This window comes from Polistes dominula, unplaced genomic scaffold (assembly GCF_049000335.1).
Source record: "Polistes dominula isolate Pdom_NZ unplaced genomic scaffold, Pdom_raw_medaka contig_80, whole genome shotgun sequence".
Lineage (NCBI taxonomy): Eukaryota > Metazoa > Arthropoda > Insecta > Hymenoptera > Vespidae > Polistes > Polistes dominula.
In genome coordinates this window covers 1,230,012-1,255,564 of record NW_028301111.1, presented here as the reverse complement: position 1 = coordinate 1,255,564, position 25,553 = coordinate 1,230,012, and the positions used below count along the sequence as shown (strand labels likewise).

General features: G+C 29.2%; 6 protein-coding genes across 10 annotated transcripts; 4 read left to right on the top strand and 2 right to left on the bottom strand.

Moving 5' to 3' along the window:
* Positions 1-3: 3 nt before the first annotated feature.
* Positions 4-3,115, top strand: LOC107071769 (polyprenal reductase). Its single transcript, XM_089176753.1, has 6 exons — positions 4-1,165; positions 1,399-1,739; positions 1,936-2,084; positions 2,167-2,355; positions 2,459-2,751; positions 2,835-3,115. The coding sequence occupies exons 2-6, from the start codon at positions 1,558-1,560 to the stop codon at positions 2,925-2,927; spliced, it is 906 nt and encodes a 301-aa protein (XP_089032879.1). The 5' UTR covers positions 4-1,165; positions 1,399-1,557; the 3' UTR covers positions 2,928-3,115.
* A 232-nt stretch (positions 3,116-3,347) lies between these two features.
* On the top strand, positions 3,348-7,199 carry LOC107071767 (uncharacterized). Its single transcript, XM_015331042.2, has 4 exons — positions 3,348-3,919; positions 4,105-4,432; positions 4,809-5,354; positions 5,490-7,199. Exons 1-4 carry the CDS (start codon positions 3,773-3,775, stop codon positions 6,242-6,244), a joined length of 1,776 nt encoding a protein of 591 aa, XP_015186528.1. The 5' UTR covers positions 3,348-3,772; the 3' UTR covers positions 6,245-7,199.
* A 624-nt stretch (positions 7,200-7,823) lies between these two features.
* Fitm (acyl-coenzyme A diphosphatase Fitm) lies at positions 7,824-12,793 on the top strand. The gene has a single exon (XM_015331041.2). It carries the CDS (start codon positions 8,471-8,473, stop codon positions 9,701-9,703), a length of 1,233 nt encoding a protein of 410 aa, XP_015186527.1. The 5' UTR covers positions 7,824-8,470; the 3' UTR covers positions 9,704-12,793.
* A 258-nt stretch (positions 12,794-13,051) lies between these two features.
* Positions 13,052-19,741, bottom strand: LOC107071761 (uncharacterized). 5 transcript variants are annotated; one of them, XM_089176752.1, is made up of 8 exons: positions 19,432-19,741; positions 17,876-18,420; positions 16,596-17,720; positions 15,965-16,500; positions 15,618-15,880; positions 15,095-15,502; positions 14,349-14,729; positions 13,052-13,729 (listed from the first exon to the last, which is right to left on the bottom strand). In XM_089176752.1, the coding sequence occupies exons 3-8, from the start codon at positions 17,710-17,712 to the stop codon at positions 13,318-13,320; spliced, it is 3,117 nt and encodes a 1,038-aa protein (XP_089032878.1). In that variant the 5' UTR covers positions 17,713-17,720; positions 17,876-18,420; positions 19,432-19,741; the 3' UTR covers positions 13,052-13,317. The 5 variants fall into 5 exon arrangements, with proteins under 5 accessions (XP_089032878.1, XP_089032877.1, XP_015186520.1 ...); XM_089176751.1 differs by having other exon boundaries at positions 17,952-18,420; XM_015331034.2 differs by having other exon boundaries at positions 17,876-17,951.
* Positions 19,742-20,145: 404 nt separating this feature from the next.
* B-gluc1 (beta-1,3-glucan recognition protein 1) lies at positions 20,146-24,598 on the top strand. Its single transcript, XM_015331035.2, has 8 exons — positions 20,146-20,486; positions 21,018-21,245; positions 21,338-21,531; positions 22,232-22,368; positions 22,513-22,679; positions 23,693-24,027; positions 24,105-24,206; positions 24,290-24,598. The coding sequence occupies exons 1-8, from the start codon at positions 20,342-20,344 to the stop codon at positions 24,389-24,391; spliced, it is 1,410 nt and encodes a 469-aa protein (XP_015186521.1). The 5' UTR covers positions 20,146-20,341; the 3' UTR covers positions 24,392-24,598.
* Positions 24,403-25,437, bottom strand: LOC107071763 (uncharacterized). Its single transcript, XM_015331036.2, has 2 exons — positions 25,244-25,437; positions 24,403-25,158 (listed from the first exon to the last, which is right to left on the bottom strand). Exons 1-2 carry the CDS (start codon positions 25,283-25,285, stop codon positions 24,754-24,756), a joined length of 447 nt encoding a protein of 148 aa, XP_015186522.1. The 5' UTR covers positions 25,286-25,437; the 3' UTR covers positions 24,403-24,753.
* Positions 25,438-25,553: the final 116 nt, after the last annotated feature.

Here is a 25,553-nt window from a genome sequence, read left to right as displayed (position 1 = left end):
AATAATAATAATATGCCCAATGAGTCAGATGCTCTTCAACCTACTGATAGCGGACTTAGAGGAGGAATTGATGAAAGGAAGATGGGGTGGGGTAAGGGTGAGAGGGTGGAGGATTGGTTTGCTAGCATATGCAGATGATGTGGTTTTGTTGGCGGAGAGAGAAGAAGAAATGGAGAGTATGTTGAGGAGAATGGAGGAATATTGTGTTAAGAAGAAATTGGAGGTCAATGTGGAGAAGACGAAAATAGTGAGATTTAGGAGAGGAGGGGGAAGAAATAGAGAAATAGACTGGAATTGGAAAGGGAAGAGAATAGAGGAGGTGAAGGAATTCAGGTATCTGGGCTATGTGTTCAAAAAGAATGGAGGTCAGGAAGTGCACGTGAAGGTTAGGGTGAAGAAAGCAGGGGTCGCAATGAGGCAGGTTTGGGGTTTGGAAAGGAGGATGTTCGGTAAGGATTGGGAGAGGAGGAGGTTGTGGCTCTTTGATACACTGGTATGGACGGTTTTAAGCTGGGAATTGGGGAATGAGATGAGGGAAGGGAGATACTGGGAGGAGGAGGAGAAGAAAAGATGCAGGGTATGTGGATGGGAGAGAGAGACTTGGAAGCATGTGTTGGAGGGCTGCAGTAGAGCTATAGGTGAGGAGGACGGGAGAGGAGTGGAAGAGAGGATAAAGGAGATTTTGGATGAGAGTGGAATAGAATGGGGGAGGAGTGGATGAAGAGGATTGGGAGTATGAGAGAAAGGAAGGAGAGACAAGGTTGGGATTGAGGGAGGAAGAAGTGGAAGTTTGGAATGGATAGAGGGGGAAGGGAGGAAGGGAGAAGTGAGGGAGAGGGTAGTGTTAAGATAAGTTAAGGACATAACTGTAAAAGGAGTGTAACCCTTCGGGGAAACAGTAAATAAATAAATAAATCTAAAAAAAATCTAATAATAATAATTTATAACATAAGTTTTAACAACAACAAGTGTTACAAATAATCTATTAAAATAAACTCTCTGAAGAGAATAAATAAATCAAATTATTTTAACCAGTTAAGCGTGTTTGACGACTATATCCGTCATCGCTTGATTATCGCGACACACACCAGAGCGCGCGATCTGCGCACAAATTAAACACAGGTTAAAAAAAACATTCATCTAAATTTGTCCCTTCATGAATAAAGTAAATAATTCATTTTTGATGTATTTTTTGATGTATTTTTTATATTACAGAAAAATAAATTATTTAATACATTGAATATTTTATTTTAATTTATAATTTGTATTTTAAAAAAGAATCAAACCTTAAAAGGATATTTGTGATAACATTTGATTAGACGCCATGATAGTTTTGTTTTAATATTTAAATATATTAATATTATAATAATGAAATATTTTATTATTGTATTGTTGCAGTTGGGTGAATATTTAACATAAGGGAATGATCAGATAACCTGGTTTCTACATTGAAAGTCCTACTTTCTAGAAAGATAAGAAAAATAATACTTTCTATTACTATACTTGAGAAGATTCAATTGTGATAGTTCGTAACGAAGACATTGTATTGTAAAAATAATGGATATAAATTGGATAAGTTATTTATTTATATTTAAATCAAGTATAATGATATTACTTGGAATTCTTCTTATGTATGTTGAAGATCATTTACCAGTTTTAATTACACGTACATTTCATTATGGCAAACATGCGATTAATATTCATCATCCACTTGTTGTAATGGCCGAAGTACCAAAAAGGTGAATATAATTGCATAAAATTATTTATATAATTATTAACTAACAATTTTTACATATTCTTCAATTATAAATAATATTTGACTAATTATTACAGTAGCTAACTTGATTTTTTTTTGAAAATGGAGTCAGCCATTACTGAATTTTCAAAATAAACAGCTTATTGCTATTTTATCTTCTTTTTTATATCAAATTTTAGATGGTTCAGACACTTCTATGTCTTTGCAATGCCAGCTTCTACATTTGCTCTCATTTTAATTTGTTATAAATATTTTATGAATGGTACAATTCCAGAAATTGTATATTTCTTATTAGATGCATCGCTGGGTACATCAAGAAAAGCATTAAGTAATGTATATTCAAATTTTTGTAATATTAACGTATTAATATTATTATTATTATTATTATTAATATTTTATTTTATTTTTAGTATCACCGCAATGTGGATTTTTAGCGATGACTCTTCTTACCATTCATTGTTGGAAAAGATTCTATGAGACACATTATGTTAATGTTTTCTCAGATAAAAAAATAAATATATCTCATTACATAGTTGGATATTTACATTATTTGGGAACAATACTTAGTATAGTTGGTGAATTACAAGGTTTTGTTCGAGGTAACATTCTAGTAATATTATTTTATATAAAATAAAATAATACATAAGCATGTGTATGAAATGTTTGTTTCATTAAAATGCAAATGATTTTTATTTTGTACAGATACAGATAAATCAATAAGTTGGGATAATTTAACATTCTTGCAAATAGTTTGTGCTAATATATTTTTATTATCTTCATTGATGCAATTGCAATGTAATTTTATATTAGTCAATTTGAGAAAATCTAATAATAAAGTTGTCTTCGATGGTTACAAAATACCACACGGTGGTTTATTTGAATATTTATCATCGCCATTGCAATTAACAGAAATTTTAATTTATTCAATGTTATCAGTGATACTTTGGCAAAGTAGTACGTTTCATTATGTCACACTTTGGGTAATAATTAATCAGGTAATTAAATTTTATATAATACATCAACAAATTCTTCATATATATGTAAATTATTGTTTAAAATGTGAATTTATTTTTTATAGGTGGATTGTGCTATAATGTCACACAAATGGTATCAACAAACATTCCAAAATTATCCAAAGAAACGAAAAATATTAATTCCATATTTATTTTAAATAATATTAATTATTATTGAAATATATATATAATTATAATATTTATAATTTATTTAAAAACTTTGCAGAGAATAATTTTATTTATGTTCATGTAAATCACTTGTAAACGTTATTAATATGCACAATTTCACGATTAGAGAGGTGATAGTACAAATTTGAATTAAATAATAAATATTTATTTTAAATAATTATTTGCAATTAATCATTTAATTATTATTATTTTTCTAAATATGAAATTGTCTGGAAAACTTTTGTCAATCTTAACCAAAAAGAAAATAGGTTATATTGATCACAAGTTTTCTCAAACAATTAAATATTTAGTTACCATAAGTGAATATAATTAATGAACAATACAACAAATATATAAATTATTTATTCTAATTTGTTTTGGTTATTAATAATATTCAATATTGTCAATCTTGACAGAAAAAAAATCTATGAAAATAGGTTAGATTTAAAATGTTATACCAAGTTTCCCAAACAATTCAATATTTTGTTACCATAACTGAATATTATTAATAAACAATATAACAAATACTTAAATTATTTATACTAATTTATTTTTGTTACCACATTAATATTTGAATGCATTTGAATTATTGCAGATGAACTGCCCTCTATACTGATGATACTATACACATATATACACATACTATATACATTGAGATTAATGTCAGATGTATTATTCGCTATAAGGGAAAGGTCAGTAATGTTTGATCTAAAAAAACATTGATTTTTAATAATTACATTCAATATGAATTGATAATATAATATTAATAATATTACTGATCCTTAAATCGATAAATATATCTTAAAAAGTAAATAAATCAAATAACATTTGAATCATGTCTACCGAGCATCACAGTGGTAAAGGTTATACACCTCTTCCTCAATGTATGAGCAATACCGATACCGAAGATGAGGATAAACAAATAATATCAAGAAATGATTTAACAATAAACAAACAAATTAACGATGATAGAACAATGATGGTAATATTAATAATTGTTCAAATATTACAAACATATCAATTAAATTATAAATCACATTTGTTCACAAAATCTTACATTTCAATGATTTTATCTTAACATATACAAAAAAGAAGAAAACTGATATTTTATACACACACAAATATAGGTTATAATTTTAATGTTGTTTTCTAATATTAATTATATAGGAACCTACAACTGTACACGAACACGGAGTTTATTATCCATTGGATGAAACTAGAAATTTAGCTAATCGTACTAGAAATGGACAAAATACAATTAAATGTTACAGAGATGACATACCAACGATGATAATAGAAGGCACTTCGCAAAATGATTTATGGAAACGTAGAGATATGTCAACGTTTAGACGATTTTGTTTAATCATATCTATATTATTATGCATAGTAACAATACTTGTGTTTTTGTACGTTTTACCTTGTGACACAATGGTATGTCCACCGGTTAATAAACCACAATCTTCCGTTTCATGGGAAAAAACTTTGTTAAATGTAGGTTAGTATATAAAAACATACATAATATATAAATAATTTGTTAATTATGCACAAACAAACAACACTACATATATATATATATACATTAGGGGGACCGAAAAGTAATGTTGTTGTCGTTACTACGCATGTCAAATTATTTTTAATATTTTAAATCAAAAAACCAATTGTGATGATTTTTATCATAATATTAAAAATTTGCATACCAGATAAAAAAAGATTGTTGATAACGTGATTAATTAATTGAATTAATAATAACAATTTGTTTGAATTTTGAGGTTAAAAAGTGACATTACTTATAAACTAATTATAAACATACATATACTTATTTCATTGTGAATACTTATTATATATTATAATGTTTAATATTATTTTTGTAGAAGTACTTGGGCCGATAACAATAATACCTGGATCACCTTACGATCTTATATTTTTACTTCGAAGTCAAGAATACAACGATAGTAATGTAAATTATAATACTAAAACTTCAAGAAAAGGTTTTATTTTATATATAGACGGTACCAGCGGTTTTGATTCCTGGTGGGTACGTTTAGAAAGAATACCCACAAATATAGATTGTGTATCCATCGATACAGATAAATCTGGAAAAGCAGATTGTATCGTTGTCGGTGAAGGTGGTTTATTAAAAAGTATAGATCCAAGTAAAGGTAAAATACATTGGACTTCCGAAGCATATACATTTTCAAAGTTACCAGTTATATTACCAGATCTTAATTCTGATGGAGTTGAAGATCTTTTAAGTGTTGAAATATCTCAAGAAAATGTATCCACTCTTGTACTTTTATCTGGTAATACTGGCCAATTATTGGGAAAATATACGAAACATAATTGTTCGTTAGTCAACATATACAATTTAGTTTCCGATGGTACTATTTTATACGTGTGCCATGACACGAATGGTAAACGTATGTATATTGATGTATATTTTACATATTTTTGTTGTTACTTTTTCATATATATATATATATATATATATATATATATATATATATATATATATATATATATATTATATTTATGATTTATATATCTCATTTTAGGTATTACGAAATACGTTTCGTTAAAAGTACTTTTAAATGGTTCGAGTTTATCACAAAGAAAACGAGAGATAAAAGCATCACCGCGTATGTTCAAAGCAATGACATTGAATGAAGGAGATAATGATTGGAAACCAACGCGTTATCATCGTTTGATGATTCAAAATGAGGGTATCTGTCCTTTGGAATCTTGCAAAGCTACTATCAATTTAACATTTCAAAATCAGTCAGATCAAACGTTTCCTATTTGGGAATATCTAAGCCCAAATTCGTTTGTATCTAAACCAGCATTTTTAATAACATCCGATGAACCATACAGCACCGGATTTGTTATTAAATTATGGGAATGGCTTGATATTAATCCTTCGGTAACTATTACAGCATCGAAAGTTATTGAAAGAAAATTAATTGAAAGAGTATTAATAGTTTTTGTTAATTATACTGATGTACAAGTTATTAATGCTAGTCAAACCGATGTTACACAATTGTGCCATGGTTTACATTGTCAACCAGATTTAAATTTACAAATGAGATATAATTCTATAACGGCTACTAATATCAATCATGAAGGATATCCAGAATTGGTGAGTTATTGGTCATCGTACAATAACGAATCACCTAGAATGTTAACGTCCAAAATAAAAATAGTTAAATTAGATTTAATTTTATCCAATTTACCGCATTCTAATGTACAATTTTTTAAAACATTACTCAACTATGCTAATTCTATGCATTCTAATGGCATAGATAAACGATAAACGTTTAATGCAACATCAAAGTCAACTACTTTAAATCACACACACACACACACACATATATACACCATTTATATAGTCATTTCGAGAATTAATTGTTAATCGATTTAATTTTAATCCTAACGATGCTAATTTTTAATTGATTTATTTTTTTATTTATTTATTATTCTTTCTTTTTTTTTTCTTCTTCTTCCTTTTTTTTCATATCTTAAAAAATATTTCAACGAATCCGAGTGATTCGAATAAAAGTGATATTACACGACTGAATTTAATTTACGTATTATTATTATTATTGCTATTATTATTACTACTACTACTACTACTATTATTATTATTATTAAATAAAAGCTAGCTTATATCGAAAAATATCTTTTTACTAGTCAAACGATAATAATGGTGCCTTCGAATGAGCTATCTCGCTGTAACACGGTGCAATTTTTGTTGCAACTGTATTATGCTTCGGTACGCCTATATTAATGTAAAAAAAAAAATATTAATATCATTGCACGTTATTAACTTTGAAAAATATTATCATCGAATATTATCGCCTACGTGTGTTATGTACAATTTAAAAATTATTGTATAACAATAGAAAAAGAACCAAAAAAAGAAAAATATATCATACCAACGCTTAACATTAAAATAATTCATCAATTGTTACATATTGTTGCAACGTGAACACAATTTTTAAAACTCAAACTCAATGATATTATATTTAAATGCCTACACAGTGTGACACAAAAACCCTGCACGTCAAATAATTCAATTGAGTTAATTTCAATTGTATACTATACGCATAAATTATAATATATAAATACGTAGAAATAAACTATTGCTGAAAAACATCGTTATAGTTATCAAAGTGTATTCATTTGTACGATAGATTTATAAATTTAGCAACGAAATAATTGTATCTATGTAAATCATGTCACAAATATATTGTTTTCCAAATGGTCTAGACGCAAAAACATTTTTCTTTTTCAAATTTTCCCGCCAACGATTTTAGATAAAAGAAAACTAAAAAAATTAAAAAATAAACGCGAGTAAAATACAACAAAAGGAATGCATTGTCATTTGTATTTCAAATTTTCCCGCCAACGATTTTAGGAAAAAGAAAATTAAAAAATTAAATAATAAACGCGAGTAAGAACAACAAAAGGCATTTGCATCGTCATTCGTATTTCAAATTTTCCCGCTAAAGTATTTTCGTAAAAAATTAAAAAATAAACGCGAACAAAAACAAAATAATTGCATCGTCATTTGTATTTCAAATTTTCCCGCCGAAGTATTTTCGAACAAAAAAAAAAATTAAAAAATAAACGCGAATAAAAAGAAAATAAATGCAACGTCATTTGCATTTCAAATTTTCCCGCCAACGTATTGTCGATAAAAAATAAAAAAATAAACGCGAGTAGACGTAAGATATACGTAATTAATTCAAATCAAATGTAATTAATAATAATAAATCACATTGATAGAAATATTTAGATAACTGATAATAAATAATATATATATATATATATATATATAAAGAAGACTAAAAAATCCCCGAAATCGTAGGAACTTTTAACGGTATCTTTGAACTTTGAACTTAGTTAAAAATGACACGTACAATTGTGACATATCATTTATCTTTCCTTTATTTTTATTTTTCTTTTTTATTTTTGATAAAACGACATTACACAATGCAACATTATAAAAAAACTAACGTATAATTATTTTAGATTTGGAGAGGGGACAATAAGATACATAATAAATATATAATTTTGATGACTGAGCGAGAATTGGGTACATTGGACTATAAACTCGTCGAGGACGTACGACAAATATACCAAAAAAGAAAAAAAAGAAGTTACTCGTGCACAGTGTTGTAGTCTTCGTATAAAACACGTTGTAGCCTAATTATTGAGGTTAATAATTAATAATTAATAAAGAGAAATAATAAGTGTTCGAAATAATAATAATAATAATAATAATAAAAAAAGGACAAGTGAACAAAATTGTGACAACCTTCTCCTAATTTCGAATCAGCTGTTTAAAACGTTTCTAACCTCTAATTAATTAGATAATGAATAGAAGAAAATAAATGAACGAAAAATCGTATATATTGATTGAAGTTTAATAATAATAATAATAATAGTAAAGACAAATATCCAAGAAAAGAGAACCTTGAATTAAGGAAGAATACGAGATAAGAAAGAAAATAAAACTAACCACAAAGAAACAAGGATGGCTGCTGGTAGAAGAAGAGTACACCCAAATCTCGGAAATGGTGGTAACAATTTCGCGGGAAACAACAATATATTTTCCGGTGGTAACGCCAGATCGTTGAGTCGTTTAAATTTTCGACCAAATTTGAATCAAGAGGATCGTGGTGGTACAAGACCAACAACTGCACCAAGTTCAATAGGTCTTATACTTGTAACTATGTTTTTACATTTATGTAAAAAATCATTGCTGTTTGATACCAGATTGAAGGTTGCCATATATTGTGGTACGATATTTACGATATCACTCGTTGCTGATTTCGTGATAATGCCTAGAACGTATTTCTCACGATCAGATAATGCACTTAATCGTTATTTCGTTAAATGGGGATGGGGATGGTTGTTGATGGTAACCGTACCATGGATTGTTCTCACTTCACACACCCTTGGTTGTGGTAGGAGATCTATATTGTTGAAACATTTGGCACGTTTGGTACTTGCCACGTTTGCTTGGCTAATGTGGACAAGATTGTTCAATTACATTGAAACTAATTTTGGTCGTTGTGTAAACACCAAGGAAGCCCAATTACAATTCAAATTTAAATGCCTTCAAGCTGGCAAATTTTGGAATGGTTTTGATATATCGGGTCATACATTTATCCTGATATACTCGAGTCTCATCTTAGCAGAAGAAGGTTCTTCTATGATTGGCTGGGAAGGTATTAAAGATTTGATCATGCGAGAAGAACACACCAGAATTACACCCAACGAGACCAGTTTTGGACCATTACGTAATCTCTCTGATAGAGATTTGGAATTTCTGAAAAAAGCTCACAAAGTTTTTACACCATATTTAAGAGCACTGTTTGTTTTTATGACTGTACAACAATTATTATGGGACGTTATGTTGGTATCTACTGTATTATATTATCACATTATGATTGAGAAATTTCTTGGTGGTATTGCTGCTGTTTTAACTTGGTACGTAACGTATCAATGGTGGTACAAATTACCTAAAATTGGTTTACCACCACCTGGTGATGGTTTGTTTAAATATAACGAGGTCAAACCTCAACATGATTTAAAGTTAGGTCTATTAAGACGTAGCATGTTGAACAAAAACATTAACAGGTTCATGGGTCTTCCAATACGAACATGTCAAGATAATCTTGAAAGAAATGTATCGATGAGTAGACAATCTGAACCTGAAACTCCTCCTCCTCCTCCACCTCCACCATCTTATCGGTCAATTTGAAAAGGGGGATTGTTGTTGTTGTTGTTTTAATTTTCTTGGTTTTACTGTATAATCCTTTTTTTTCTTCTTTCTTTCATTATAACAAATCATTTCCAAAAATCATCTCTCAAATTTGTAAGTGTCTCTCTTTCAATATCTGTGAATATTTAAAAGTAAAAAAAAAAAAAAGAAAAGAAAAGATACTAAAAAATATTGTAATATTTTTTATATAAGCTGATTTATGTGTTTCTTATTTATATTATATAATATATATATATATATACACATATATATATATCTCATTTAAGATCTGATTTTTAGAAATGACCAATCATCAATTTATGTTTCTTCTTCTTACTACGCAAATCAACTTGCCGTATCTTAAAGCTTTTCAATTTTCGATGATTAATTTAAAGTAAAAAAGATAAATAGAAAGAAAGAAAAATAATGAATAATTATAATAATAAATTAAATATAAACCGGGATGTTTATAATTGTGCTAAAACTATTACCTCTTTTACGGATTGTTGACTTGTATAAAATTAATGAAAATAATTCCGTCTTTACGAGGTACAATTTTAACTGTATAATTATCACCGATATACAATTTAATTTATCTCAATTAACAAATTTATACTTAGAACTATTGTGTTCATATTTATTGATTGTTATTGTTTAATCTTTTGCATTCGAGCTGACCAACAACTCGAGCAACGATTTTGGAATAAATTAAGGAAACATTTTACAAATGTTGAATGAAATAATATGACTTGAAAAGTCATTTATAAACAAACAAATGTATACAAATAATCAAATTACATCAATTTATTTATTTGTATATCAAAGAAACAAGAAAATTTGAGAAATATACTCTGTAATTAATTTTTGTATGATATTTCGTAAAACAATAGCTAAGGTGGATGATGCATCTTAGGTTTATCAGGACATGTATCACACTAATTTGTTACTTCCGGTTTACCTCCAGGTGTATTACGATCAGAGTAAACCTTTTGGGCCCTTTAAGTATTATCTTTAAAGAAATATCTTATCACACACCGTAATTATACAGATTGAGTAACAAAAGACTTGAAATCAGTCGCTGGGCGCCGTATCGGCGCCTTTCGAGTTGCCACTGAAATCTACTGGGTGCCGTATCGGCGCCGCTCGAGTGCAAAGAGATTAACATAGAATATATTATTTATGGTGGTTTAAGGTATTGTAAATAGCTCACGTCGCACGTTTTGTATTATAAAAAGAAACAAAAAAAAAATAAGAGAACAAAAAAAAGAGAAGAAAGTACAAAGTACATATATGTATATGCTTTTTATTAAATGAAAAAAAAAACCGAAGAGGGGAAAAAAAAGAAAAAAAGAGTAACAAATTTATTCGTTCATATATTGTGCAATTAATTGTGCAATTAATTGTTTAACACACTCATATATGTTTACGTTTTGTTAATTACTTTTTTTATTTGTTTTTGTTCCATATTATTCTCCAAAAAATTCTGTAAAAAAAAAAAAAAAACCTAACGAAATGATACGTCAAAATTTTTGTTATTTTATTTTGTTTGTTTGTTTGTGTACTTATTTAATTAAATACAATGTTTTTGTTATTCACAATCATTTTCTATTTTGTATTTTTTTTTATTTCATTTTTCAAATATATTTTTTTTTGTATCCAATGCCAAGCTTCATCGTTTGTCTACTTAACAAATGTGATTTTTGAACAAACTAATGCAATATGCAGTACAATATATATATATATTGAGGTTATGTATTAATATATCCTCATATATATATATATTATACATAATTGTTATCCATATATATATATATATAAGATAAAACACGTTATTGATACAAAATATGATTGATAAACGTCGGGTGATCTTCTGTAAAATATTTTTACAAATATATAATTACGCGCGTATTTTGAATAATTCGTATATAATAATATACGTTTTGTAATAATAAAAAATTTGATCCCCCCCCTCTTTTGTTACAAACATATTTCGATATACTTTATTTATTTTTTTTGTTATTCTTCACCTGATAAAACAAAAACAAAAATAAACAAATAATATATATATATAGTTATTATTTTACAAATTATTATTAATCATTATTGAATAATAATTTGAGATAATTTATCTCTAATTAATGAAAATTTTTTTAAAATATAACTCGTTACAATTAACAAATACAGAAATAATAATAATAATAATAATACATTTTGAATTTTAAACAATGTTTAATAAAAACAAATAAACTTTGATTGATTTTTGATTATAATTTAATCAGCGTTACTTATTTTCTTTTTCTTTTTTTTTTACATTTTTTATTTTTATTCTTTTTTTCTTTAATACTACATAAACTTAATGAAATAATAAAACAGAACAAAAAAAAAAACAAGAAAAACAAATAGAAAAGAAAATTGGAATTAACAGGTAAGATATTATTATAATGTCGTTTATACAGTTTTGAAATAACAATTAATTGTTATCAATAAAATGATATTAAAATAAGATTCCCATCTATTATAATTAAGTTTTGAAATAATTAGAATATGCAATAAGTATACATATATATTTATAAGAAAAATATTTAAATAATTATTGCGTAAAATAAGAAAAAACAAAAATAATTTACTTATTTTATCTTTTAACAGTAAACCACAAGCAGCTTTCATATTTTTATTTCAAAAACAGAAAAACCTTGCTTTATCATTCTTCCTTTCTTCACTGAAGGTCATTCGTTTCATGATGATAATGATGATAACTTTGAGCTTTTACACATTGTACAAGGATTTAAAAAAAACCTCCACCAACTTTACCAGAAAGTAATGTCGTTTCTATATCAATTTTTCTATTTTAATTCAAATTCAATTGATTTTAATCTGTTTTGTATTAAAAATTTGCATATTAGATGAAAAAAAAAGGTTGTTGAGGTTATGTTATTGATTAAAAATGTATTCATTTGAATTTGAGGTTAGAAAGCGACATTACTTTCTGGTCCACCATTAATAAAATTGTACAAAAAAGAAAAAAAAACAAGATGATCGATCATGTGAAAATTGGTTTGGAGAGAGAGAGAGAGTGAGAGAGACAGAGAGTGTGTGAGAGAGAGAGACAGAGAAAAGAAACAAAATGATTGAATAAGAAAAAAAATTAAAATTGGCAAAATATTTTAATGATATTAAAAGTTTGTAAATAGAAATAAGAAAGAGAAAACAAAAACAAAAACGACAAAAATCGTTGATCCACGCACCAATGGATTTGTTTTTTTAATTCTCAAATATTATTATTATTATTATTAATAATTAATAATTATTATTACAGCTAATTATGCATCGATCATCCTAAGAAATACCTTTTTTTATTTTTTTTTTTTTACTTATTATTTATGCAAATTTTTAATACATCGTATTAATAATATAAACGATTTCCGACGATGATGATGATGATGATGATGATGATGATGGTGATGATGAATATAAAGCAAGAAAAACGACGAAGCAGCGTCACACAACACGTCCTGGGGATTTTCTCTCGTTTTCTTTCTTTTTTGTTAAACTCTTAAACTTTTATATATATATATATATATAATAATAATAATTATATTCCATAAAGTAAGAGTTCAAACTTTCGACCTCTTCCGTGCAATAGCATCTTCGACAGCTTTCAGTTGTTTCAATAATTCTTCACGACGTGAGCTTGCTTTTTTAGCAGCTTTGGCAGCAGCAGCAGCAACACTTGCTTTACTGTCAATTAAAGGTGGAGATTCTAAACTTCTCTTCTTTCCAGCCATTATTGTCGAACGATCTATCTTCTTGGTCGTTGAAATGTTACTTGTCGGTTTCAATGTAAGTTTTATTTGTTGCTTTGTACCGCTAAGCTTCAAAGCGTCTATCGCTTTGGAATCTTTGCGTGTCAATGGTGGTGTTGAATCTTTTCTTTTACGTGTTTCACTGGAAGACGACGAGTAACTTGATTCGCTAGAATCGCTACTGCTACCGCTACTTTCTGATCCGGAACTACTATGAGAAGATCTGTAAAATAAATACAATTATTCATATTTAATTGTTTTGAATGAATTTTTTTCTCCCTCAAATTTTTAACCCTTTAGTTACTAAAGATTCATATACGAGTCTTTATTAATTTAAATATAATTAAGTTAGAGGGTATTTTCTGTATCCTTGTTAACAAAACATATACAGTGGCGGCCATATTGCTTAAGTACACTTCATATTTTAACTTGAAAACTTTTTTGACTTATAAAAAATTAAATTGATTTTTATATATCTCTTGAATGAACATAAATACAACGATTTCAATGTGATCTTGCTAGATGTACGTATTTTAGGTGGACAGAAAAGTAATGTCGCTTTCTAACCTTAAATTCAAACAAATAAACTTTGTTCTAACAAATTCTTAATTTTAATCAATAACATAATCTCAACCTTGTTATCAACAATCTTTTTCCATCTAGTATGCAAAATTTGTAATACCAAATTAATAAAAATATAAAAAAATTGGACATTTGTAGAAACGACATTACTTTCAAGTCCCCCTAACATATGGCCGACATTGTATGCAATCTATTGCACTCTCAAAGGATTAATAAATTAATATAAACATGAGAAAATAAAATAGAAATGGGTTCCTCACCTAGACCTAGATCTACTTTTGATAACCTTAGCCACTGCAGCAGCAGCAATGGCTGCTTTGTCCCTTGATTTTTCATGATGTCGTTGATGAGATGACAACGGACTTGGTGCAGGTGGATTCAAACCAGCACGTCGATGTAACGTTCCCGTAGTAGGAGAGATGGAGCCTTTGGGTGGACGAGGAGAAGGAGCCGGTGGGTTCATTAGCATAGCACCACGCTGTGGTGCTCCAGAAGGAACTGCTGCTGCGCTCGCAGGTGGTGAAGGGACCGTTGCTTTCCCTTTTCCACTGCTGCGGGTTCTAGAGGGAGGAGTAGGTGAACGGGACCTGGATAGGGAGTCGTAAGAACTGTAGCTAGATCGGCTCGAGCTACGGCTAGAACTAAAAAAATTATACTCTTACTCGTTCTTATTTCAATTTGTAATTACGATGGTCTTCTTTTTCTTTATGTTTCTTCTACGCAAATTTTTCTACGAGTATTTTCTTTTTTACTTATACCTTTTTTTTATACCAAATTCAAAAAAGATGGAGGTCAAGCTACAAAACACGATTGTGTATTCTACGAAGTATATTAAGGATTCTAATGAAATATGAACCATCGTTTTGATAAATAATAATATCAAGTTAATTCCAACGAAAAGAATTCAACTCGATCCTATCTCTGTTAATGAATCCCCTAATTATCTAAAAACTAATAATTAAATATATATTTGTCATAATTACCATCGTTGAATACTAAGTCTTACCTGGTCGATGAATACGATGATCCAGATGAATAGGATTGTCTTCTTGAACGTCTGGATGATGCCGTATTGCGACGCACCGTACTTGGTGATTTACGACGCATCCATGGATCTGCCCATTCATCACCTCTACCTCTTTCCATGGGTGGTGGTTCCTCTTCACGCCAAGTTTTGGTAGGTGGTATGCGTTCAACTATGACCTCCCTAGATGGTCGTTTGTGCTTCTTTTCATACTTCTCGTAATACTCACGTTCCCTGTCACGTTCCCTTTCTCTGTCTCTTTCACGTTCGCGTTCTCTGGTATGGGGTGGTGGTGAAACGGAATGGGGTGCACCCCGTGGAATTCCATGATACTCGAGACGTTCCCGATATTCCCCGGAAGCTCGAGAATCTGATTTGTAATGCACTCTCCTTCGAAATAATACAAACAGTGTTAATATATGAATTGTTAGAACAAGTCATCGAGTTGATGCCGGATATATACGGCGCCCGAAATGAAAGTGAGTATCAATGCTGTATTTATTACCGATAATAATCAGGTGGTGCTGCAGGAGGTGGATAATAAGCTTCTGGCTCATCGATGTATCGTTCAGGTGTGATTCTAGGTGGTGGTATCCTTCTTGGTGGTGGTTCCCTAGGTGGCCACCTTTCAACAGGTGGTTCAGGGCTAGCAGCTCGTACATAATATCCTGCTTCACGATCTAACTCATCTTGTCCTAAACTTAAGTTCATTTTTTTCTCTTCGAAATCCATATCGGATTCCTTGCGTTTGTTAGCTTTACGCATCATCTGAAAAGATAATATAAATTAGGTTAGTATTTTGTTTATTAGTTGCATAGTTGATATATCGGTTTAGAAAGTTTGTATGTTTACTTCTTTGGCATGTCTTAATCCTCGTTCCCAGGCAGACTCGGTTGGCAGTTCTTCTACTTTTGGTGCATGAGGTGGTGCACCACCATAAGCAGTTAATGGTCGAACGATACTTGGTCTATCGATGTGTGCACGATATTCGTGGGGTGCAGCAGCATGCGGAGGATAGGCCATTGGTCGTACCATGTCGAACATTGTGTAATTACCTTTGTCGGTTACACCGGGATGTAAAAATCTACAGCTAACACCCCACGTACATTGTCCACGATTATAAAATCTACAAACAGGTCTTGGTTCTGTTTCTTCAGGTCTAGCATCATCTCCATCACTAAGTTCACCTTCTTCCAATTCGGATTCTTTATCACCATCTTCTTCACCCTCTTCTTTATCATTCGCTCCTACATTGTCAGCTACCTTCGTTTTATCTTTTTCTTTGTCTTTATCTTTATCCTTGTCTTTATCTTTCTCTTTATCTTTTTCTTTAGCATCTTTCTCTAATTTATCTTTGTGTTCCTTAATTGCAGGAATGTCTGCGTCACCTATTAAGTAAATAATTAATTAAGATGATACATAACTGCAACAAAACTGGGCCCCTAATTCACCCCCCCCCCCAGGATGAAAATGATAACAGTACCTTCATCACGTTCATCTTTCCATTGACCATCAGCTTCAAAATCAAGTTGTTCACTTTCCTCTATGTTAACGCTAGCAGTTTTTTCCTCTTGTCCAATTTTATCATCGTTCTTTGTACTGGGTTCATCGTCATCCCTTTTTTCTTTGATAGAATCTCTCTCCTGATCGATAGATCCTTCTGCACCATCCATACTTTCAAGATCAGATACATCAGACAAGTCTTCTCCGTGAGATATCTGAGCTGGTTTTGATTTAGGAACAGGTTCTGGTTCGTCATCTATGTCACCATCCGATATCTGTTCTCCATCTAATTCATTAAAAGAATTATTTTTATTAACTGGAGATCGTTCAGGCGAATGTTTTTCAGATTCGCGATCATCAATGGGAGACGCTTGACCAGATTTATAAGATTTTGGTGAGCTTCTTCCTGATAGAAGAGATTTGACAGAACTACGTCCTGATCTTGGTGATTTAGGTGAACTCTGTCTAGACTCGCTGTTTCTATAAGAAATTGATTTTGGCGAATTGTCTCTGGATTTTTGAGTATCCCCATCAAAATCATATGACTTTGCTTCAGAATCACCATAAAGTAAAGATTTAGAATCATTCGGCGTTGAAAGACAAGATCTTTCATCTTGAATAGGTGACCTTGATGAACTACGATCAGAACGTGGTGAATCAATCGAATTATTGCCAGACCGATAAGATTTTGGGGAAGCAGGTGGAGACTTTGATAATGGGGATTCAGATCTAGGTGATCTTGGTGATCTAGGTGATCTAGGTGATCTAGGAGATCGTGGCGATCTAGGAGATCTTGGTGATCTAGGTGATCTAGGAGATCTTGGAGAGCCATCTTCACTAGGAGACATCAATTCGGATCTTTGTGATTTTGGTGATGCCGGTGTTGATCTTGGTGATTTAGATCTTCTATCAGCAGACATAATAGAACCCGGTGATTTTCCTCTGGAAGAAATAGAACTCGTTGGGGACTTCCTATCGGAGAGAGAAGGAGATCGTTGTGAAAAACGTGTAGAAGTCACATCGTCCCCAGGATTAAGTTGTTTTCTTCTAGCGGGGTAACCTTCCGATGATGAACTCTCTGAACCGGAGTCAGACATCTTCCAGCCTGTAAAAAAGACAATTACATAGCAAATATAAGAATAGTTAGAATTTACTTAGAATAATAATAATAATAGTAATAATGATAATAAGTAGAATCACAAAGTGTGTTGATATATATATATATATATGATATTTGAATACATAAGGACATCCTCTTACTTGATAAGTCAATTTATAGGCGTACGGGCCAAATGTAGCACTGAAAAATCTGCCTCTGTGGCATCGATGAGCTTACCTGTGTCAAAAAGAGCCCGTGTAGTACTCGCTCTTGAAGGCACAACGCGCGCGCATTCCATAACGCGTTCAACAACATACTTTTTATATCACGTGGTGTACGAACTTTTTTTTTTATATATATATACATTACATTATTTTTATAACTTTATACTTAAACTGAACTTTTTCATATTTCTTTTTTCTTTTCTTTTTCTTTCACATTTTTCATTTAAGGTATACTGTTTTTATTTCTCTTTTCTTTTTTTGCCGCCGCCTCCTTCTCCTCCTCCTCCTCTTACTTTCATACATTATTACTTTCTTTTTTTGATTACTAGGGTTCTTTCTTCCCCATTTCATATTTAAACTTTTTCAACTTGAACACAACACAAATTAAGAAAGACTGGTAAACCGCAAACCGTTTTTCTACTGCACTAGAAACTATAACGAACGAACGAACGAACGAACGAACATACGAACGAACTTTCAACCTGAAAGAATATTTTTTGGGCCTATGGAGAGAGGACATTTAAAAAGATGGATGGGTGGGGGGTGGGTGGGGAGGGGATTGGTGGGTCAGAGAGCAGGTGTTAAGGAAACATGAAATAAAATGAAGGAAATGGTGCAGATGAAAAAAAAAATAAATAAAATAAAATAAAATAAAATAATAACTGAGACTGATTATTTATTATTATTATTATTATGCGATTATTTATGATTTGTAACAAAATTTCATTCGATATGTAATACACAACTGTCTGGTTTATATTATATCAAATAATTGTTTATTAATTTATAGAATGCAATTGTTGCTATTAAGATGATTACTTGATAAAGGATTGTCAAAGGAAATGTATAATTATTTTATCATTAATTATCAATTATCTTCAATCGATTGCAGTAATAAGACTTTCTTTTATAAAACGTATTATAATTTCAATGTCAATTTGTAATATAACCTATAAATGTGATTTATTAAATATATTAAAAGTAAATGACTGATTGGGTACATAAAAATATTTTGACATAACCTATGAATATGAATTTGTTAAATATAACACATATAATGACATAATAAAAGAAAGAAAGAAAGAAAAAAATAAAAAGGAAAAAAAGTTTATTAATTATTCAAACCAATATATATAGGATTAAAAAAAATAATCATGATCAAGTATGCAAATGAACATGTATTTACACGATCATTGATTTTTTTGTTCACTTGTCTATTCTTTTTTTATGTGTCTTTATTCCTCCCCTTTTATTATAATTAGTGATTTATCTAAGGCATTCAGTGAAAAAGCAGTCTAAGGATTGAGGTTAGGAATGGGAGATAATATCGAATATTACTGCAATACGATCTTTGAGGGGAGACACTTGTTACAAAAGCACATTCATCGATTCGCTTTAAAGTAGTATTTTAGAAGATTGAAGAAAAAAAAATAATCAAGATAATGAAAATTGAAATAGGAATTATTGCGGATTATTTATTATGGGATTCTTACCTTGTTCGCGCACGTATGCCTGTGTGCCTTTGGAGATTTCAATGCTCCCTTAGGCTTTAAGGCTTCCGGCGTCACCCAGGAAATATCGAGAATCTCTGTATTTTTTGGGTGATGTTCTTTCGGTTTTAGGCGTTCCCCGTCTAAATCTCGACGTAGCTGATATATATTACTTTTAACATTATCCGCCCCGCTTAAATTAAACTTCCATAGAATCAAAGTTCAATGGACAAAGAGAAAGAGATACAAACGAAAAAATTAACAAAGCACTAAACCTTTCAGTTCCAATACGGTTACGGTTTGTCATTGATCACAATTATAGATGATGTAACACCACTGTTAATAATATATGTTTGAAATGCATTTGACATGTCAGTAGATTTGACTTCTCATTGGTCAAAGAATATTACTTACGTTTATACGATTGGTCGACGAGTATAACTGACGCTTATACGATTGGTTGATTAGTATAACTGACGCTAATACGATTGGTCGATCAAATACCAATCGTAATACGACTACTCGATAAATGTATTCTTCGATATATCGAAATTTAAAAATATCTATCGTTTGTTTTTTTCTTTTAATATAATAATATTTACAGAATGTATACTTATATATGTAATCTTTCTTAGCGATTATCTAAAAGAAGGAAAACTAAGAATTTTTAATCAAAAGCAGGAAAATATGGTGATAACGAATTCTTCGGAAATAAGAAATATGTCGGATGATTTTTAAATATTACAATATTATAAGAGTCTTACGGATTCAGTTGGAGATGTGGTGTAGTCGTGTAACGAAGTCAAATTTCTTCTCTCTATAGGGTATATTATTATTATTATTATTATTATTATTTTAAACGATTATTTCAAATAATTGTATGTAATTGTATGTAAGATAATAATTGTTCAAAATGTTTGTCAGTTTTAATCATTATCCTTCGATATTCTTTTATTTTATAACATTATTAATAAATGTTAACATAAGTTTTGCTTATACGCCTCCAAGTGCAACGGTAGAACCACTTTATCCAAAAGGGTTGCGTATATCTGTGCCACGTAAGTAATCAAATAATTTTTAATTGAATAATATATTTACAATTATAATATTACAATAAAATTGATAATTTTTCTATGTTAAACATTTATCACACATGAGTGTATATATATATATATATATATATATATATATATATATATATATATATATATATATATATATGTTGATAACGATGTATCAACTATAATTATTTTATTACATAACAGTTTGTATTTTCCCATGTCTAAATGTATTTATTTGACTTGTAATAAAATATCAAATAAAATGTTTTGATCGATAGCTTATGAATATTAATAAACTGTACAAAGGTTATCTTAATCATTTTTCTTTTTTTAAATTTTATTTTAATTCCGTCTAGAAAAAAATAATAATAATAATCATAATGAAGAGCTAATTGATTAGTGTAGTAGATAAATTCGAATTGGAATTCAAATTCAAGGTCAAGATAATGACCGCAACTGTGTGAAGATGATAAAAATAAATATTCTATTTTTCTTGTTTTATTATTATTTCTTTTTTTTCCTTAACAGATGAACAGGGTATCACGTTGGTAGCTTATCACGTAAAATTCAACGATGATTTTTATTCATTAGAAGCAGGAGTAATTAGTATTGATATTATAAAGTCTCGTAATGGCAGATGGGTTTACGAAGATCATACTACTGAACTCAAAGAAGGTGATGTTATTTATTTCTGGGTACACGTTGTTTATCAAGGATTAGGATATAATCTTTTAAATCAAGAACACAGAGTAACCGGTTTGTATTAATGACATTTTTTCGAAATATTATTTTATTTTATTCGTATTCGCCATTGTTTTGTCATATTTTATCCTTTAATTTTCATAAAGAATTCTTCAATTATGACGGAACACCGCATGGTTCGAAAAAGGATGGAAATTGTGATAAACCTTCGATAACGAAAGTACTCGATAAAAATGGAAATTTACAAAATGTTTGTACGAATCAATTAATTTTCGAAGATAACTTTGATAGTCTTAATTCATCAACATGGAACGTAATCGAACAATTTTCTGGTTCTCCGGTAATTCCAATATTTTTTTATTAAATAATAATAATAAGAAGAAGATATAATTAATTATATTAATACACTATTGTGTGTGTGGCGGGTCGGATATTTCTACTTGTTCCACGGACTGAGGCTGGTCGGCGGGTCGCGTATTAATACGTTTTATACAGAACGTAAGCTAAGTTTCAGTAAAACACTTACTAATGTTTGTTTTTTTCTTTTTTTTTTCATTGTCACTAATTTTTGAACAGGAATGATGTTTTTGGTTATGTTTTTTTTTTTTTTTGTAAAACCTGATCAATGTTTAGTCTTAAATTTATGAATTGTTCAGAACAACTAATAATTTGATGAAATGTATGTGCTATTTTGACGCTGCAAGTTTCGTGCTTACAAAGTAGCATAAATTCAGTTGATTTTAATTTTGATAGCATTGAGTTGAAGTTATTTACATCTTCGAAATACTATTTGATATCTATTTTTCAAATATCATTGAAATCCTACTATTAGATGTGAAGTTATAACATGTTTTCTAAAAAGATGTTACACTGCTTTCATATTTCGCTCATTTTCGTCCGCTAGACGCGTGAGTCAAGTTCACAACGTTCCCAAAGATAATGTGTTAATTATTAAATAAATATTATTAATTTTAATATATTTATAATTTATTATATTTATTATATTATATATTTATATTTATTATATTTTGTATTTTTAGGATTTCGAGTTCGTTGTTTATATCAAAGATAATAGTAACGTTAATATAGACAATCAACAATTGGTGATAACACCAACATTTTTAGATGGAAAACATAGCGCTGAATTTATTAGAGAAGGAACGTTGGAATTACCTAGGTAAAATAATTATATTAATAATAATAATATTAATAATAATAATAATAATAAATATAAATTACAAAAAAATATGGTTGGGATCCTAATGACAATTTTAATTAATATAAATTAATATTATTTATATTAATATATTTCTTTGAAAAGGTGCACAGCCATACCTGATAGCTTTGATTGCAAACGTCAAGCCGTAGGGGCTAGTATTTTACCACCAATATTGTCAGGACGTTTAAATACCAACAATTCATTTGCATTTAAATATGGACGTATCGAAGTAAGAGCTCAATTACCGGCAGGTGATTGGATATATCCAAGTAAGTTTAAAATCAATTTTGTTTAGAATTAAAGTATAACAAAACCCTTATTTATTTATTTATTTATTAGGGTGAACCAAAAAAGTTAACTACGTTTATTATTTTGTTTCATATAATAATGTGCAATTATTGTTTGAAATTAATAATAAAATTATTTTATTTATAAATATGAAATATATTTTAATATTATATATTAAAATATTAAATATATAATTAATATATTAATTAAATTCAATATTTAATTATACATTTATAATATATAATTATAATTTTTAATAATATTAATATATTAACCCTTAACGAAGGAATGCCGCCATACTCGCTACAACTTAACTGTATATTTAACTACGCTAGTTTGTTAAGGGTTAATTGATTAAATATATTAAATAAATAAATTACAATATTATTAAATATATTAATATATAATTATAATATTATATATTATAATTAATAATATTTATTTTTGGTTGACCAGTAATATATTTGTAAACATAATATAATTATTTAACCAAATTGTTAATTAAATCCTAATTAATATATAATATTATTTAATTAACGATATTACATAAATAATATTTAATTAATTAGTATATTAATATTAGGAGGTCCGAAAATTAATGTAGTTACTACGCAGGTCAAATTTTTATATTAATACTTTAATCAAAAAATCGATTGATGATTTAAAAAATTGTGCACACCATATAGAAAAAGGTCAGTCCGATACACACGTCTTTAAGTCAACGAATTACCTTATACCGCCATCTGTTAGAATCTTATCGAACTAACAGAGATAATCATGACTCATTTGTTAATAAACAAATAATTCGCGATTAATAAAATAATATTGCGATTATAAATTGAAATATAAACTATCCTATCTTTCAAATTGGATGAAACTCCACACGGTGTGCAAAATTTCATTAAAATCGGTTCAGTAGTTTAGGAGTCTATTACGGACAAACAACGTGACACTTAATTTGTATATATTAATATGGTGTTTAATTGAAATACAGTAATATCCTTGGAAGTTGCAAATGAAAATAATAAACGTGAAGGATGGACACAACCAGTAATTCGAATTGCATCCGCTTCCGGTAATTCAAATTTAAGATCTGTACATAATACGGACCTGAGTGGCCATGTACTTACCGCTGGTGGATTGAAACCATTTCAAACTAGTCAAACACCTTATTCATCGAGATCAGATCTTTTGCATAGAAGTACCAACTCACTTTGGTCCGATGACTTTCACATTTACGAAATTGAATGGAGAGACGATCGTATACTCGCTAAATTTGATAACACAATTTTTGGTGAACAAAAAATTGATTATACGTTCAACCAACCGGTAAGACGAATATGTTTGTTGAACAATTTCGATTACAATTAATTAAAATGAATTATTTGTTATTTTTTAAATTGTAGTTTTTCTTAACCTTGGGCTTAGCCGTTGGAGGTTATGGGGAATTCCCAGATATGAGTAGAAGCGACAATTACGAAAAACCTTGGAAAAATATTGGATCCAAGGTAAAATATAATATAATAATTTATCATTTGTTTATGTTTAAACAATAATAATGTAATGTTTTGTTATATTATTTGTTTAACAGGCGGTTCTTAATTTTTACGAAGGACGTGACCAATGGGCTAAATCATGGAAACAAGGCAAAACTAGTTTGAAAATTGATTACGTTAAAGTTTGGGCCCTGTAATCATCCTTCGCTTATTATTATTATTATTATTATTATTATTATTATTATTATTAAAACGCCATATCTTTAACATTAACAAACAAAACTATGATTTATAATAAATATTATAATAAATTGATAATTATTTCCATAAAATCAAAGACACATTTGGAAATATTTATCGGGTGTCTTTTTTCAAACTAATAAATATTATTATTATTATTATTATTATTATAACGTCATATTATTAACATTAACAAAAAAAAAACTATGATTTATAATAAATATTATAATGACATCATGATTTCTATAAAATCAAAGACACAAGGTGTCCTTTTTTGAAACTAATAAATATTAATTATCATTATTATTATTATCATTTGTCAAGAAACATTTCTATAAAACGTTCGCCAAGAAGATGGTAGAGGCGGAGTTAAGAAAAATGTTAATGTCGGTTCTTGTGGATTTCCTTGAAAAGAATTAAAACCGGTTCCCAATAATTCAACAAGTCTCTGACCACGAAATCCAAAACGTTGCTGATACGCGTAAGATGCACGTGGACCGTCGTCATGTTTGAATACTATCATCATAGAACCGGTTTCACCATTAAAACTTGATAACAATTTTGAAATACCAGCTGATGTATTTTCATGTAATTTCCATAATCCACCATTAAACAAAATAATTTTCAATCTTTGCCACCAATTTGATGGCCAAAAATCTGACGGCAGGGTCTTCTTAATATCCGTTATGATTGTACAATCAACTTCATTGATTATATTACATATCTGTTGAAGAATAATAAATTAAATTGTACAAGGCTAACACGTTGTAGAAAAAAAAAACAAACAAAAAGAAAAAAATAAAACTCACCGTATATAAGAAAATTGTTAAAAAAATGATGTAAAAACGCATAATACTTATTGAAACGACCTTTAAACCCGACCCAAATGTGAATTGGAACAAATGTAACTTGCTACATGGTTCGTTTCACTCTTTTATACCTTCTCATACTGTTTAACTTTCTGAATGATAATACCTGAATAGAATTGATAATTGATATTGAAATGAATTTTTTCTTCTTAATCCCCCCACCACTCCACCCCATTCTCAGTCCCCACCCCCACCCTCGAGTCTCTTTACTTAACCACAAATTCATTATTATTCCTTAGACGTGTCCTTT

Excerpts from the sequence above, each read along its gene's own strand:
- LOC107071769 (XM_089176753.1), top strand. The coding sequence starts at position 1,558 with ATGGATATAAATTGGATAAGTTATTTATTTATATTTAAATCAAGTATA. Across the intron at positions 1,740-1,935 it reads ATGGCCGAAGTACCAAAAAG|ATGGTTCAGACACTTCTATG; the intron begins GTGAATATAATT and ends ATCAAATTTTAG. Across the intron at positions 2,356-2,458 it reads ATTACAAGGTTTTGTTCGAG|ATACAGATAAATCAATAAGT; the intron begins GTAACATTCTAG and ends TATTTTGTACAG.
- Fitm (XM_015331041.2), top strand. The coding sequence starts at position 8,471 with ATGGCTGCTGGTAGAAGAAGAGTACACCCAAATCTCGGAAATGGTGGT.
- LOC107071767 (XM_015331042.2), top strand. The coding sequence starts at position 3,773 with ATGTCTACCGAGCATCACAGTGGTAAAGGTTATACACCTCTTCCTCAA. Across the intron at positions 4,433-4,808 it reads AAAAACTTTGTTAAATGTAG|AAGTACTTGGGCCGATAACA; the intron begins GTTAGTATATAA and ends TTATTTTTGTAG. Across the intron at positions 5,355-5,489 it reads CCATGACACGAATGGTAAAC|GTATTACGAAATACGTTTCG; the intron begins GTATGTATATTG and ends ATCTCATTTTAG.
- B-gluc1 (XM_015331035.2), top strand. The coding sequence starts at position 20,342 with ATGTTTGTCAGTTTTAATCATTATCCTTCGATATTCTTTTATTTTATA. Across the intron at positions 22,680-23,692 it reads AGGTGATTGGATATATCCAA|TAATATCCTTGGAAGTTGCA; the intron begins GTAAGTTTAAAA and ends ATTGAAATACAG. Across the intron at positions 24,207-24,289 it reads GGAAAAATATTGGATCCAAG|GCGGTTCTTAATTTTTACGA; the intron begins GTAAAATATAAT and ends TTTGTTTAACAG.
- LOC107071763 (XM_015331036.2), bottom strand. The coding sequence starts at position 25,285 with ATGCGTTTTTACATCATTTTTTTAACAATTTTCTTATATACG. Across the intron at positions 25,159-25,243 it reads TAACAATTTTCTTATATACG|ATATGTAATATAATCAATGA; the intron begins GTGAGTTTTATT and ends ATTCTTCAACAG.
- LOC107071761 (XM_089176751.1), bottom strand. The coding sequence starts at position 18,012 with ATGGAATGCGCGCGCGTTGTGCCTTCAAGAGCGAGTACTACACGGGCT. Across the intron at positions 14,730-15,094 it reads TCATCGTATTCATCGACCAG|TTCTAGCCGTAGCTCGAGCC; the intron begins GTAAGACTTAGT and ends TAATTTTTTTAG. Across the intron at positions 13,730-14,348 it reads AAAAGTAGATCTAGGTCTAG|ATCTTCTCATAGTAGTTCCG; the intron begins GTGAGGAACCCA and ends TTTATTTTACAG.